The 15,988-nt window shown below is 60.6% G+C and overlaps 1 protein-coding gene across 1 annotated transcript; it reads right to left on the bottom strand.

Moving 5' to 3' along the window:
• Positions 1 to 6,067: 6,067 nt before the first annotated feature.
• Positions 6,068 to 13,553, bottom strand: LOC112638835 (vegetative cell wall protein gp1-like). The gene is made up of 5 exons (XM_025411222.1): positions 13,397 to 13,553; positions 11,661 to 11,893; positions 11,041 to 11,218; positions 7,069 to 7,301; positions 6,068 to 6,157 (listed from the first exon to the last, which is right to left on the bottom strand). The coding sequence occupies exons 1-5, from the start codon at positions 13,551 to 13,553 to the stop codon at positions 6,068 to 6,070; spliced, it is 891 nt and encodes a 296-aa protein (XP_025267007.1).
• Between the last annotated feature and the right edge of the window lie 2,435 nt (positions 13,554 to 15,988).

The raw sequence follows: 15,988 nt of genomic DNA on the forward strand, positions 1-15,988 counted from the left end.
GAGGGAGGTCGAACAGCTCAGGAAGGAAATACGGGAGATGAAAGAGGCCCGAAAACCCGTGGCCTTGCCTCTCGAATCCTCTCCCCGAAATCGGATTAGGAACAGGGGTGTAAAGAGAAGGAAGGCCAATAAACATGACTCCAGCTCAGAGGAGGATATGGGCACCTCCCTCTGGCTGAAAAATGAAAGGGTTTTCCCACCCCTCCCCTCTCACTCCAACCCCCCTCGGGAGGTGAGGAGAGAAGAAGAAGAGGAGAAAAGGATGGCATCGCAGCCCCCCCAAGAAACGCTGAGTCCCTACATCAAGGGCCCGGCGCTTAAAGGGGGAGCCCGTCTTATTGATGTTTACCCACCCGGCCTCCCTGCGGATAAGCGGGAGGAATTCGAGGACCTATTAGCGGGTCTTAGACGGGTGGCAATCGATGCAGACGACGAAGCGAAAAAAGATGAGGCGTGGAAGGAGAGAAACCGAATGCTCCAAAGGCTCGGTGAGTTATACGGCGATGACTCCAGAGCCGTGAAATCGAGCCCAGCGCCTACCCCCACGCCTCAACCTCGGAAGAGAACGTCACCTCCGACACTGACGGTGGACTCATACGTTTCCGCCTCTGTAATTGAGAGGGAGAGCAAAGTCTCCCCCTCTCAGAGGGGAAGCGATGAGATCCTACCGAGGGAATCTCCCCCTCCTGTGACCTCTGTACCCAGGGCAGAGGCACAGGGAGAGGGGAAGAAAAAGAAGAAAAAGAAAGGGAAGAAGAAGGGGAGTGGGGACACAGCCCCTCCCCAATCCGCTCCACGACCGGCTCCAGGGGGGAAGAGGGAGCCTTCGGCCCCTCAACCCCCCAAAAGACCAGCCGAGAACGGACAAGTGTCCCGGAAAGTCCCTTCAAGGCAGAAGGAGGCTATTGCCACCGCCAAATCCGACCCATCGCCGCCCACTAAAGGGAGCGATGAGGCATGGACAACGGTGGTTGGTAGGAAGGCCCGTCAGGGCCAGGCCGCGAAGGGTCGCACCAAGGGTGCTCCCACTCCAGCGGCCAAACCCGGGGGAGCTGGTAAAGGCGCAAGCCAATCCCAGCCCTCCACGCGGGCCTCTCCATCTTCCCCTGCCCAGGGAAGTGGGGGGGCTAAAGCCAAGAGGAGGAGGACTCCGAGGACGGCCGCGGTGGTCATCACTTGTCCACCCGGCCAATATAAGGAGGCGATCAGGCTGGCCACGGAACGTATAGACTTGGCCAGCCTGGACATCAATGGAATGACGGCCAGGAAGGCTGTCACGGGCGCCCAAATTTTTGAAGTGGGTGGCCCGGACAACCGGCGCAAAGCTGAAGAGCTTGCCGGAAAAATCCGGGAGGTACTGGCAGGAAAAGAGGGGGTGAGAGTTGCTTGCCCCACCCCTACTGCAGAGCTCCGAATCCGGGACCTATGTGAGGCGACGGAGGAGGAGGATGTAAGGAAGGCCGTGGCCTCTGTCGGCGGATGTGTTATCGACCTTGTTAGGGTCGGAGCGATCCGATTCGCTGACAGGGGCCTCGGCACTGTATGGGTGCGCTGCCCTTTGGCTGTGGCCAATAAATTGGCCGCAGCCGGAAAGTTAAGAATCGGGTGGACCAACTCCCGAGTGGAGGCACTGGAGAGGAGACCTCTCCAGTGCTTCCGGTGTATGGGGAAGGGGCACACGAAGTCCCAGTGCGCGAGCCCCACAGACAGGGGGGGCAACTGTTACAGGTGCGGGAAGCCTGGACATGTGGCACGGGACTGCGCGGCTCCAACAAGGTGCCCGGTGTGCGCAGATCTCGGCCGCCCGGACAATCATCGTGCGGGTTCCCGCGCCTGTAACGCGCCAAGAAAGAAGGCGGGTGGACGGGCGAAACAACCGGCCACACTGGCCTCCTCTCTCCCCTCAACTAAGGAGAGGGGAGAAAAAGACGAGGAGATGGACTCCACCCCTCCAACACAAGAGAGGGACATGGAGTGCGAGCCCCCTCTTCCAAAGAGGGAGCCGCGTACAAGGGCGGACCACAAGTACGCGGGTCACCCCCCATCGGAGCCCTTGGCGAGGGCAGAAGGTGGGGAAGGTGAACAGATGGAGGTGGTGCCGGAGGAGCCTGGTGAACAAAAATAAACATGACCACCAGACTCCTTCAGGCTAATCTTAATCACGCCGGCCAGGCGCAGCATTTGTTCATGCAGAGCCTGGCCGAGCGTGAAGTGGGACTGGCGATCGTTGCCGAACCGTACACGGTCCCCGACCACAATGACAATTGGGTCGGGGATGCCGGTGGTTCGGCGGCGATAGTGAGGGCTGGCGCGAACTCCCCCTCTCTCCGACTAATAGGGAGAGGAGGGGGATTTGTTGCTGTCAAGTGGGGGCCCATCTATGTGGCCTCGTGCTACGCCCCCCCTAGATGGACTCCCGGCGAGTTCGAGACATTTCTCGAACAACTTGGGGCGGTCGTGCAGGGCATTCTGCACGACGCTCCCAACGCCCCCATTATAGTGGCCGGGGACTTTAACGCTAAGTCCCCGGCCTGGGGGGAAACTCGCCGGGACCGAAGGGGTAACACCCTGGTTGGGTGGGCGAGCGAGCACGGCCTCTGTGTGATAAACAGAGGCCGTGTTGGCACCTGCGTGCGGCCGCAGGGTCAGTCCATCGTGGATATCACGATGGGCTCCCCGAGTGTCGCACGCATGGTGAGTGAATGGCGCGTGGTGCAAGACATGAGAGGGGAAACCCTCTCGGACCACCGCTACATAGAGGTGGTCCTTGGCACCGCGCGCCGACCATTTCCTCGCCCACCTTTAGGTGGGGAGAATGAGGCGAGATGGGCCCTCACGAAGCTCAATGAGGACGAGCTGGAGACCGTCCTTCGTGCGGTGACATGGGGGATGCCGGAAGGAGAAACGGGTCGGGACATCCACGAAGAAGTGGAATGGCTCCGGGGCATCATGCACCAGGTGTGCGATGCTTCCATGCCCCGGGCCAAGTCCCGCCCGCGTCGGGCGGTTTACTGGTGGACGGAGGAAATTGCCGAGCTACGGCGTTCCTCCGTCCAAGCCCGGCGCGCGCTCTCCCGGCTCCCCCGCAACGGGAATAGGAGAGCCGTTGACGAAGCCCTGGCCGCCTATAGGGACGCTAGATGCTCCCTTAGCCGAGCCATTAGGAAGTCGAGGGCTACATGTTGGAGCGACTTACTCAAGTCGCTCAACACGGACCCATGGGGGCGCCCATATAAGATAGTGTTGAGAAAACACAGAGCTTGGGCGCCCCCCGTGACGCAGTCCCTGGAGGACCACATCCTCGACAGAGTGGTGGACACCCTCTTTCCCCAACGGGTGGAGGGGTCCACACTCGAGTGGGGTCCGAATCTAGATGGACCCCACGAGATTAGTGAGGATGTGGAGATTACCAGGGACGAAATCATCCGGGCCGTCCGGCGCATCGGGTCGCGTAAGGCACCCGGGCCGGACGGGGTACCCGGTAAAATATGGGTCCGGGCCCTTGACTTCCTTGGCGAGCGCCTGAGGCACATCTTTAACGAGTGCCTCAGGCGAGGGGTGTTCCCCCCTCAATGGAAGAAGGCCAAACTGGTCCTTCTTCCTAAGGAGGGCAGAGAACCGGGCACTCCGTCGGGTTATAGGCCAATTTGCCTGCTGGACGAGGTAGGGAAGATTCTGGAAAGGATCATTGCTACCCGCCTCGTCCAGCATCTGTCCCGGGAAGGGGTAGATCTCCATGAGGAGCAATACGGCTTCCGGGAGGGACGTTCAACGATTGACGCAATCAAACGCGTCAGGTCCCTCTCGGAGGCCGCGATAGAAGAGGGCGGGGTGTGCATGGCGGTGTCGCTAGACATCGCCAATGCGTTTAACACCCTGCCCTGGGATTGCGTCGGGGACGCCCTCCAGAGAAGAGGCGTCCCCAGCTACCTCGTGGGGATCATCCAAAGTTATTTCCGGGACAGAATGCTGGAGTATGTCGGACCGGACATGCTCCAGCACCGACGGAGTGTCCATTGCGGGGTCCCGCAGGGGTCGGTCTTGGGCCCTCTGCTATGGGACCTCGCATTTGACAGAGTTCTCTGCCTTCCCCTCCCTCGCGGCTGCCATGTCATATGCTATGCTGATGACACGATTGTGGTGGCCGCGGGGGGGGACTGGGGGGACACTGCGGCCAGGGCGGAAACCGCAACGGCGTGTGTGGTGCGCGGTGTCATCGATATGGGTCTCAGGGTGGCAGCTAACAAAACGGAGGCGATGTTCTTTTATAGTCGCGCCTCCGGGGTGCCGCCCGAGACCCGTATCCGAGTAGGAGGAGCCTCCATCCTGGTGGGAGACCGATTAAAATATCTCGGTCTCTTATTGGATGGCCGGTGGAGTTTTGGACACCACTTTGGTGTCCTTGCCCCTAAGGTTGAGCGGGTGTCGGCCGCGTTAGGCCGGCTCTTGCCGAACCTTGGGGGCCCGGATGGCCGTGTCCGCCGCCTATATGTGGGGACGGTGAATTCGGTGGCCCTGTACGGGGCGCCCATTTGGGCGCGGGATCTCGCGGCCATGCGTAGCGCGAAAGATGCATTCAGAAGAGTGCAGCGCACCATGGCCGCGAGGGTGGTAAGGGCCTACCGTACCGTCTCCCATGCGGCGGTCACTATAATTGCGGGCTGGCCGCCCCTGGAGTTCCTCGCTCAAATGTATGCCGATATATATTGGCGGGAGCGGGAACTACGGGGCGGCCTTGGCGGAAGAAAGCTTCCGGCCCGCATTAAGAAGGTCATCCGGCTCCACGCCCGGCGGTCCCTGATAGAGAGGTGGGATGCCCACCTCTCCGACCCGAACACCGCGGGTCAGAGGACCGTCGGGGCCATCCGGCCCTGTCTGTCCAAATGGATGGACAGGGCTCAGGGGGAGGCAACCTATAGATTGACACAGGTGCTCACCGGACACGGTTGTTTCGGGGAGTACCTGTGTCGAATCAAACGGGAGGACACCGCGCACTGCCACCATTGCGAGGCGGCAAGAGATACGGCGCAGCACACCCTGGCCGAATGCCCGGCCTGGGATGGGCTGCGCCAAGATCTCACCAGGAAGGTGGGTGCAGACCTCTCGCTGCCGGCCCTTGCACAACAAATGGTCGGCAGCGAGGAGGCATGGAAGGCCGTCGCCTCCTTTTGTGAGTTGGTAATGCTCCAAAAGGAGGCGGCGGAACGCCTGCGTCGGCAGGAGGAGGCGGCAGCGGAGGCCGTAGCTGCTGTGGCCGCGGCCGACCGCCAAAGAAGCGAGGAGGAGGACGCGGAGGAGGAGAGCGTCGATGAGAGCGCGGAGGAGGGAGAGGTGGAGGACAGGGATATACCCACACCCCCGGCCTCTCCCCCTCCGCGGGCAGCAATAGCTGCAGCAAGACGGAGACGCCGGAGGAGGTCCTCGTCTCCCCGCCTGGGGAGATGACAATGAGGGGGGGAGATATAGTCATAGCCGTGGCAATGCCGCGGCAACATAGACATCTCCCCCCCCCTAAGGACCTCCTCCGGACGGACGAACGTACAAACGTACGGGATGGCGAGGTGGGAGTGGTGGGGAATATGTCCCTCCCTCCCACCTCAGTGGTGTAAATCATACCACAGAGACAGAGAGGAGGGGGATAACAATCCAGTCCCCCTCCTCTAATATGACGAGAGAACGGGGGGAGAAGAGAGACATTTCGTCCTCCCTCCCCCCACTTGGAGTACGCGACGGGGGCTGCTGACATAGCGGCCCTGTCGCGATTCCCTCGGGACTTGACCGTCATGAGCGGGGGCTCTTGGCGGTCTAATCAAAGTCCCCGAGGAAGGTGGGTGAATGGCGTGGCCCCATTCGCCCACAGAGGGAAGAGAGAGGGGAGGGAGCATTATTATTATTATTATTATTATTAATGCTCCTTTCCCTCGGGATGGAGACCCAGCGGCCGCCAAAACGCCGCTGGGTCGTAAGCGCGGAGGGGAACCACAGTCGGGGATGCAGAAGTATTGCATCAGCGAGTCCCTGGTCCCCGCCTGCCCCTCCAAACGCGCGGAAGGCCACCGCAGGAGTTTTAGCGGGTAAACCGGTCGACAATGACCGGGAGTCCCGCATAACCATCCACTCCTCCCCCGAGGGTGGTGGTATGCATAAAGCATTTCTCCTGCGTTACCAAAAAAAAAAAAAAAAAAAAAAAGGTTAGGTTGAGTGGAGCGGTCCTTATGTCAGTGAAGGGTACTGTGTTTACGGTACCTGGAGGCTGACATACCGCAAGCGAAGGGTCCGCCTTCCCCTCGCTTTAAATAAAAAATCCGGAGGCGGTGACACGGGAAGGAGCCGGCGTCGCACGTCGGCAACAGGGGATTGCCCACCCTTGTATAAAAAATCGAAGGCAGCCGGGTGCAGTGTTGACTTCCGTCGCGAAGCACGATAGTGTTTCCCGATGGAAACAACACAGCACAACACCGTCTCCACGTGGAGGCGGAGCTTCTCTCGGGTAGGAAGCCCATCTTCCGCTCTTCAAGCGGGAGGTGAGGTTGAGGGGTGGTGCATCACCCTCCGGAAAACCGGATGCACATTTAACTCGAGTCACGTGTGCCCGTATGGCGTGGTTATGTTGGGTGATGGGTTCCTGTGGAAGACCCACTTGAATCCACCGGTCAACATACCGCAAGCGGGGGTCCGCCTCCCCTCGCTTTAAATAAAAAACGCGGAGGCGGGGACACGGGTTAGGAGTCGGCGTTGCACGTCGGCGACAGGGGGCCTGCCCACCCCTGTATAAACAAACGCAGGCAGCCGGGTGCGGTGGTGTCTCGACCGAGATATTGGTATCTCGATTGGGACACTGCTGCACAAGCCGCCTCTACCGGGAGACGGGTTTAGAAACTTCGGGTAGGATGCCCACCTTCGCGGCGAAAGCGGGAGGTGAGGCGAGGGTTGTGCATCATCCTCCGGAAATCCGGATGCACATTTACTTCGAGTCACGGGGGCTAACAGGAGTCTGCATTCCTCCTGTCTAATAACGCGGATGCAGGGACACGGGAAGGGTCGATGAGGGTGAGGGAGCATCGAAACCTCCGCTAAGGTTTCTGGCTCGCTTGGGTCCGGAGGTTCCCATTCGGATAGGGTCGGTGGGACCGGGGAACTTCGGTTCCTGGGCTCAAGCGGGTCATAGGGTTTCCATTCGGATAGGGTCGGTGGAACCCGAGGGAACTGAGGCGGACAGATGCTCCCGAGCCTTTCATCCACAGAGTGGGGTGCGCCTTCCCCAGCTTTGAAAAACTCGAAGGCGTCCGGTGCTGGTTGATCTGCGATGAGATCAATTCAGCGTTTTTTGTTTTCGCTCTCGCGGTAGTTCTTTTGTTGCGGGTAGGATGCCCACCTTCGCGGCGAAAGCGGGAGGTGAGGTGAGGGTTGTGCATCACCCTCCGGAAATCCGGATGCACATTTACTTCGAGTCACGTGGGCCAACAGGAGTCTGCATTCCTCCTGTCTAAAAACGCGGATGCAGGGACACGGGAAGGGTCGATGAGGGTGAGGGGAGCATCGAAACCTCCGCTAAGGTTTCTGGCTCGCTTGGGTCCGGAGGTTTCCATTCGGATAGGGTCGGTGGGACCGGGGAACTTCGGTTCCTGGGCTCAAGCGGGTCATAGGGTTTCCATTCGGATAGGGTCGGTGGAACCCGAGGAAGCTGAGGCGGACAGATGCTCCCGAGCCTTTCATCCACAGAGTGGGGTGCGCCTTCCCCATCTTTGAAAAACTCGAAGGCGTCCGGTGCTGGTTGATCTGCGATGAGATCAATTCAGCGTTTTTTGTTTTCGTTAGTTCTAAGTTAGTTTAAGTTAATTTTAAGTTAGTTATAAGGTAGTTTTTAAGTTAGTTTTAAGCTAATTCTTATTTTTCTTTCAGGTTTTTCTTTTCAGGTTAGCTCGCGTCGGGTAGGAGATGCAGCGAGGGTTAGTGCATCACCCTCCGGAAAAATCGGATGCACGCTTATTTCGAGTCACGGATGCCGTCGAGTGGCGAGGCATGTCAAGTGACGGGTCGCTGACCCCGAGGCTGACATATCTCAACAGGAGTCTGCATTCCTCCTGTATAAAAAGTCGGATGCAGGGACACGGGCAGGGTCGATGAGGGTGAGGGGACCACTGTAATGGTCTGCTGGTGTCCCTTTAGTGCTTTGCTGGGTCTGTAGGTTTCCATTCGGATAGGGTCGGTGGAACCGGGGAACTTCGGTTCTTGGGCTCAGCGGGTACTTGGGTGCTCATACGGATAGGGTCGGTGGGACCCGGGAACATCAGCAGACTTGGGTGGTCCCAAGCCTTTCATCCACAAGGTGGGGTATGCCTTCCTCCAGCCGGAAAACGCGGAGGCATCTGCGGTGCCGAGGTGTATCTCCAATGTGATCACCTCGGTCAAATGGTTAGTGCCTGAACGGGCGGTGTGCCGGCCTAGCGATCGAGCGGGACCGTCGACCAAACGCCGGGGCTGGCGTCCCCCCCGAGTAGTAGTCGACGCGATACTTCTCTGCCGATTCTGCCTAGGTGAGAGGGCCCTCCAATTAAAATGAGGGGAGCTCGGTCGAGAGGAAGGCACATCTCTCAACACAGGAGTCTACCTAGTGGGGGCCTGCCTTACCCCACTCTAAAACAAGCGAAGGCACACGCGAATCATCTGGGTCCCCCTGGGTGGCTGGACACCTGGGGGGACACCACCAGTGGTGGTCCCCCGGCAGAGGGGGAAAAAATTAGTGGGCAGGGTGGCCGGCGTGCGTGGTCCAGATGCACTTGGACCCGCAGCGTTACGGACCTTGTTTTCGGCCCTCTTTGAAGGGTGCACTCCCCCGATTGGGCACCACCTTGACGTGGTGGGGGAGCTTAAGTCGGTCCCGGTCCCCTGGGGCGGTTCAGTTAGCCATTGGCTGCTGTTCCGGCCCGGGGGGCGGGATCGGTGAACTAAGAGTGCCCAGACTTCGCGTGCCAGGACCCCCGAACATCCGGGGTCCATCGCGAGGAGGCGCGCGACGCGACGACTCGTCCTCGTCGGACCGAGGACCGCGCGACGGGGAGACTTGTCTCCCCGCCCCCTTTGAGAGGCATGGGGCTCAGGGAGGCTGAGGTCGGGAGAATGACCTCCCTCCCAGGAGTACCCCCCTCGGAAGAATGGGGGAAGTGTGTTGCTGAAGCCGGGGGGAGTACGGAGATGAGATGACCTCCGCCCCCCTGGTGGACGCGGAGGCCAGGGTGGAGACTAAGTCTCGCCCTGGCGCCGGGGTGCGTAGTGCTTCGAGCCTCACACCCCGGTGGGGGGTGGGTCTAACGCTACGGCGATTCCCACCCCCGGGGGGGGTCTAACGCTTCGGCGATTCCCTCCCAGGGGCAGTTGGCCCCAGGGACGCGAGGTCCCGTGGGAGAGCTCCCGGGTCCGAACGGGAGCGGGAGGGGGTGCAGTTTCCCCCTCCACGCGTGTGAGCCGCGCTCGTCGGGATACGGCATCCCGGCGCCCGCGGCGGCGCGAGACGCGACTTGGTCGCATCGGTGCCCACCACCAGGCACCACGCGAGGGGCCCTTAATTGGGCCAGGCCGCCCGGTCCTCGCTTGGGATGCGTAAGCGTGTACGCGGGGACCGGGCCAAGCAGCACGGGTGGCTGCACGCAGGGGTTTTTAGTGGGTATACCCGGCATTGCACTCCGAGGGAGAGGACTAGCCTCTCCCGAGGGCCGGGGAGTCCCACACTACCCCCCTTGGCGCGCCGTCTTGGCGCCTTGGGGGTGTGCGTAATGCATTTTCCCCTGCGTTAAAAAAAAAAAAAAAAAAAAAAGGTTAGGTTAGGTTAGGTTCTCCTCCGATGGTGCGCCACCTTGTCGTGGTGGAGGAGCTCCCCTCTTCCTTCGGGTTGAGGGGTCTAAGAGCGCACCATTGCACTTCCTCGTGGTGTCCGCTGTAGGCGGCGGCTTCGGATGAAAACGAAAACGAAAGCGGCCCTCGGGCCGTGAGTAGCGAGTATGTGAGTAATCCGAAGTCGTCGTGGGCGGACATCACGAGAAGGGGGGTTGCGCTCCCTCCGGGCTTTATGGCCTGATGCGCATAGGGGAAGGAAAACCCTGACTCCAAACCCGGCACAATGGGGCTGTTACGGGTGGAAGAACACCCAACCCATTCTTTCTTCCTCCCATCCTAAACCTCCCATCCTTCTTCCCCGACCGATTGTCCCAAGGTCTCCACTTCTACTTTTCTTCGGGGTGGCGCCCGCTTTCAAATAGCACGGTACCCGGCTTTGGGTGCAGATGGAGCCCAGCGACTCCATAGAGATGAGGTCTGCTGCCGCGGACCAGTCTCGTTCGCTGGAAGGGGTTGGCGGCCCTGACTTCAATCGCCCAGTGGTACGGCACTGTAGGGGGAGCCTAGCTCTCCGCCCGTAACTTGTGTGGGTGCTCCCACAGGGGGGATGAGGTGGCGGATCGGTGGGTGCTCCCGCCGTGAAGCGTCCCTCAAAGGGGAAAAACGGGAACCGGCCGGGACCCTCGCCCGAGGGACTGGTGGGGTGACTTTGTCACCTGCCGGGCCAGAGGCGGGGATTATCTCGGTGGCGGTTCCTCTGTGTGTGAATGGTGTGTGCATGTGTGAGTGTGTGTGTGGGTGGAGTTCGGGTCTCTCCTCGGAGAGACGCGGAAATCCACCATCTTTTTGGCCACCGGGCAGTAGAGTCTTCGGGTCGCGGCTTGCTTTCAAGAGGGTTGGTGCCTCACCCTCCGGAAAAATCGGAGGCATACTTATGTCGAGTCTCGGGAACCGTCGAGTGGAGCGGTCCTTATGTCAGGTGAAGGGTACTGTGTTTACGGTACCTGGAGGCTGACATACCGCAAGCGAAGGGTCCGCCTTCCCCTCGCTTTAAATAAAAAATCCGGAGGCGGGGACACGGGAAGGAGCCGGCGTCGCACGTCGGCAACAGGGGGATTGCCCACCCTTGTATAAAAAATCGAAGGCAGCCGGGTGCAGTGTTGACTTCCGTCGCGAAGCACGATAGTGTTTCCCGATGGAAACAACACAGCACAACACCGTCTCCACGTGGAGGCGGAGCTTCTCTCGGGTAGGAAGCCCATCTTCCGCTCTTCAAGCGGGAGGTGAGGTTGAGGGGTGGTGCATCACCCTCCGGAAAACCGGATGCACATTTAACTCGAGTCACGTGTGCCCGTATGGCGTGGTTATGTTGGGTGATGGGTTCCTGTGGAAGACCCACTTGAATCCACCGGTCAACATACCGCAAGCGGGGGTCCGCCTCCCCTCGCTTTAAATAAAAAACGCGGAGGCGGGGACACGGGTTAGGAGTCGGCGTTGCACGTCGGCGACAGGGGGCCTGCCCACCCCTGTATAAATAAACGTAGGCAGCCGGGTGCGGTGGTGTCTCGACCGAGACATTGGTATCTCGATTGGGACACTGCTGCACAAGCCGCCTCTACCGGGAGCGGGTTTAGAAACTTCGGGTAGGATGCCCACCTTCGCGGCGAAAGCGGGAGGTGAGGCGAGGGTTGTGCATCATCCTCCGGAAATCCGGATGCACATTTACTTCGAGTCACGGGGGCTAACAGGAGTCTGCATTCCTCCTGTTAATAACGCGGATGCAGGGACACGGGAAGGGTCGATGAGGGTGAGGGGAGCATCGAAACCTCCGCTAAGGTTTCTGGCTCGCTTGGGTCCGGAGGTTCCCATTCGGATAGGGTCGGTGGGACCGGGGAACTTCGGTTCCTGGGCTCAAGCGGGTCATAGGGTTTCCATTCGGATAGGGTCGGTGGAACCCGAGGGAACTGAGGCGGACAGATGCTCCCGAGCCTTTCATCCACAGAGTGGGGTGCGCCTTCCCCAGCTTTGAAAAACTCGAAGGCGTCCGGTGCTGGTTGATCTGCGATGAGATCAATTCAGCGTTTTTTTGTTTTCGTCTCGCGGTAGTTCTTTTTGTTGCGGGTAGGATGCCCACCTTCGCGGCGAAAGCGGGAGGTGAGGTGAGGGTTGTGCATCACCCTCCGGAAATCCGGATGCACATTTACTTCGAGTCACGTGGGCCAACAGGAGTCTGCATTCCTCCTGTCTAAAAACGCGGATGCAGGGACACGGGAAGGGTCGATGAGGGTGAGGGGAGCATCGAAACCTCCGCTAAGGTTTCTGGCTCGCTTGGGTCCGGAGGTTTCCATTCGGATAGGGTCGGTGGGACCGGGGAACTTCGGTTCCTGGGCTCAAGCGGGTCATAGGGTTTCCATTCGGATAGGGTCGGTGGAACCCGAGGAAGCTGAGGCGGACAGATGCTCCCGAGCCTTTCATCCACAGAGTGGGGTGCGCCTTCCCCATCTTTGAAAAACTCGAAGGCGTCCGGTGCTGGTTGATCTGCGATGAGATCAATTCAGCGTTTTTTGTTTTCGTTAGTTCTAAGTTAGTTTAAGTTAATTTTAAGTTAGTTATAAGGTAGTTTTTAAGTTAGTTTTAAGCTAATTCTTATTTTTCTTTCAGGTTTTTCTTTTCAGGTTAGCTCGCGTCGGGTAGGAGATGCAGCGAGGGTTAGTGCATCACCCTCCGGAAAAATCGGATGCACGCTTATTTCGAGTCACGGATGCCGTCGAGTGGCGAGGCATGTCAAGTGACGGGTCGCTGACCCCGAGGCTGACATATCTCAACAGGAGTCTGCATTCCTCCTGTATAAAAAGGCGGATGCAGGGACACGGGCAGGGTCGATGAGGGTGAGGGGACCACTGTAATGGTCTGCTGGTGTCCCTTTAGTGCTTTGCTGGGTCTGTAGGTTTCCATTCGGATAGGGTCGGTGGAACCGGGGAACTTCGGTTCTTGGGCTCAGCGGGTACTTGGGTGCTCATACGGATAGGGTCGGTGGGACCCGGGAACATCAGCAGACTTGGGTGGTCCCAAGCCTTTCATCCACAAGGTGGGGTATGCCTTCCTCCAGCCGGAAAACGCGGAGGCATCTGCGGTGCCGAGGTGTATCTCCAATGTGATCACCTCGGTCAAATGGTTAGTGCCTGAACGGGCGGTGTGCCGGCCTAGCGATCGAGCGGGACCGTCGACCAAACGCCGGGGCTGGCGTCCCCCCCGAGTAGTAGTCGACGCGATACTTCTCTGCCGATTCTGCCTAGGTGAGAGGGCCCCTCCAATTAAAATGAGGGGAGCTCGGTCGAGAGGAAGGCACATCTCTCAATACAGGAGTCTACCTAGTGGGGGCCTGCCTTACCCCACTCTAAAACAAGCGAAGGCACACGCGAATCATCTGGGTCCCCCTGGGTGGCTGGACACCTGGGGGGACACCACCAGTGGTGGTCCCCCGGCAGAGGGGGAAAAAATTAGTGGGCAGGGTGGCCGGCGTGCGTGGTCCAGATGCACTTGGACCCGCAGCGTTACGGACCTTGTTTTCGGCCCTCTTTGAAGGGTGCACCTCTCCGTGGACGCCACCTTGCCGTGGTGGAGAGGCTTAAGCCGTTCCCGGTCCCCTGGGGCGACTCAGTAGCCATTGGCTGCTGTTTCGGCCTGGGGGGGCGGGGCGGTGAACTAAGAGCGTCCATTGCACTCCCTCGTGGTGTTCGTCGGCGACGACGGAAGATGAAAACGAAAACGAAAGCGGCCTTCGGGCCGTGAGTAGCGAGTAGTGAGTAATCCGAAGTCGTCGCTGGCGAACACCATGGGAAGAGGGGATTCCGCTCCCTTCGGGCACTTTGGCCTAATGCGGATAGGGGAAGGAAAACCCTGACTCCAAACCCGGTACAATGGGGCCGTGACGGGTGGGAGAACACCCAACCCATTCTTTCTTCCTCACCTATCCATAACCTCCTCTCCTTTTTCCTTGCCCCTTTGTCCCCGGTTTCCCCCTCTACTTTCTTCGGGGTGGCGCCTGCTTTCCAATAGCCAGCTTTTCTTCTTCTTTCTTCGGGGTGGCGCCTGCTGTCAAATAGCCTAGAGGAGACAACCTCGATAAAAAACAAAAAACGAGATGAAAATGGTCCGGAACAAGCGCCGATCATTACCGGCCCAGAGGTCCTCGGAGCCTCAGGGCCCGGCGGGTGTGGGGGGTAGCGTCCCGGCCCCTCCCCCGTCGTCATCAGACGACGGGCTGCCCTCAGTGTCAAGGGCGGGCACTGGGGGCGAAGGGGCTACCGCCCCAAAAGACGAGAAGGCCAGGTTCCTCATGGCGGATTTGCTCGCCATGAGGAAAGCTGGCCTGGAGTGGAAGGCCTGCATTGAGCGCAGGATTGATGAGGCGGCCAGAACAACCGAGGGCCCGCTTTACGACGAGGAAGACGTGCTCCTCGATTCTCTCGAGGCCTTGGGCCTAGTGAGATGGATCGAGTGGATGGCCGAGAGATTCGTCGAGGTGAGAGAGCACCTACTGGACGGGTTGGAGGCGTCGGAGGTGCCCACGAGGAGCGATGCGGCGGGGATGTGTCCCGGACCGGAAAGGGTGGACCGGAGCACATCCCCGCTGGTACTCGTCTGCGAAGATGAGTATGCGACGAGGAGTGTCTCGGTGGGGGTGTGCCTCGGTCCGGATGTTCGGGACCGGGGCACATCCCCACTGAGTGGGCGAGCTGCGAGGGTCGGCTCCAAGAGTCGGAGTACGCAGACGCTGAGGGCGTGGAAGGGGAAGTGCGGATGCACTTCCACGGTGGAGAGTGGGGGGAGCAGATCAGCTGCAGAAGCTGATGCTGCCCCCCAGGAGTGTCGGCGTGGGAGAGGTGCGGTCGATGGGACCCCCGGGACTACGGTCAGGGGGTCTGTGCCGGCCGGCCTCTCGTACGCCGACGCGGTGAAGGCCCCGAGTGCCCGGGCCCCAGGAGTCAAAATCCTGGCCCCGGGACTCGGGGTATTGAGGATAGGGCGAGATGGTGACGGGGACCTCGTTGTAGAGGTCCCCGCCACCAACGAAACGGGAGTGGAGGCCCCCCCTCCCCGGAGGGGTGATTCCGGAGTGGAGTCATCCCCCTCCGAGGAGGGGGGGAGGTCTTCCCCTGATGAGGGAAGAAAAAGAAGGAGGAGGCAGGGGTGGCGCCGTGTCGGCCGTCCTTCGGCAGTATTGCCGAGCGAATGGCCGGCCCGGTGCTACTCCTGCCTTGAGGCCGGGCACGTGGCGGCGCAGTGCCCGGAGAGTGGTGGGAGCAGGGGGGTGCGCTGCTATAAATGCAGCGCACCCTCCCACAAGATGGCGACATGCCGCGCGGGGCGCCCGCGATGTCCGCTGTGTGCGGATCGCGGGCTCCCCGCGGGGCATATCCTGGGGGCGGAGGGGTGTAAACCTCCGCCCCCAGGAAGGGTGAAGAGTGGGCGAGGCGGAGCTCCGCTGAGCCCAGGTGCGGGACGGGGGCTTCCCCCGTCTAAGGAAGGAGAAGGAGGGGGCCAAAAGCGCGGTCCCCTGGATTCCCATCCGGAAGGGTGGGATCCGGGGGAGGGCGTGGATGGCCTCGGAGAGGTCGGCCCCTCCTCTGTGCCGCCACGGATCTTCTGGTTCGGGCGGCCGGAGGGGGAGGCTACGGCCATTGGGGGGGGGACGGTGGAGTCCGCTAAATAGCGGAGTTCATAGTTCCCCCCCCCCAGGGGATCTTCGGGGGAGGGCTAGTAGCCTACGGGCGAATGTCCTCTTCCCGGAGACCCCCTCGTGAGGGGAGGGATAACGGCGGGGGACCTTCTGTCCCCTGCTCGAACCTCGTGGTGGGTCCCCGGGTTGACTGCCGAATCCGCTTCCCTACGGGGGGCGGAGGGAGCACCAATCCGGGGGCTAAAGGGGCCGGGGCCCGAGTCGGGTGAACTCGGACCCCGACCCCGTCCCCCCTGACCACCAAGGGAGGGACGCGGGTGGGCAGTGTGGCCCTGTCCACCCGCAACCGCGACACGCGCGCGCAGAAGGAGGGCCGATGGAGCCCTCCCCGGGAAGAGGATCGGGCGGCGACGATCACCGAACACCCGTGACGTCGCCTCCCGATCGCCGCGGGGGAGGACATAGGGGGGC

This window comes from Camponotus floridanus, unplaced genomic scaffold (assembly GCF_003227725.1).
Source record: "Camponotus floridanus strain SB8 unplaced genomic scaffold, Cflo_v7.5 scaffold382, whole genome shotgun sequence".
Lineage (NCBI taxonomy): Eukaryota > Metazoa > Arthropoda > Insecta > Hymenoptera > Formicidae > Camponotus > Camponotus floridanus.

Excerpts from the sequence above, each read along its gene's own strand:
- LOC112638835 (XM_025411222.1), bottom strand. The coding sequence starts at position 13,553 with ATGGACGCTCTTAGTTCACCGCCCCGCCCCCCCAGGCCGAAACAGCAG. Across the intron at positions 11,219-11,660 it reads AGCCAGAAACCTTAGCGGAG|GAACCCATCACCCAACATAA; the intron begins GTTTCGATGCTC and ends GGTCTTCCACAG. Across the intron at positions 7,302-11,040 it reads TGGAGACGGTGTTGTGCTGT|ATCAACCAGCACCGGACGCC; the intron begins GTTGTTTCCATC and ends ATCTCATCGCAG.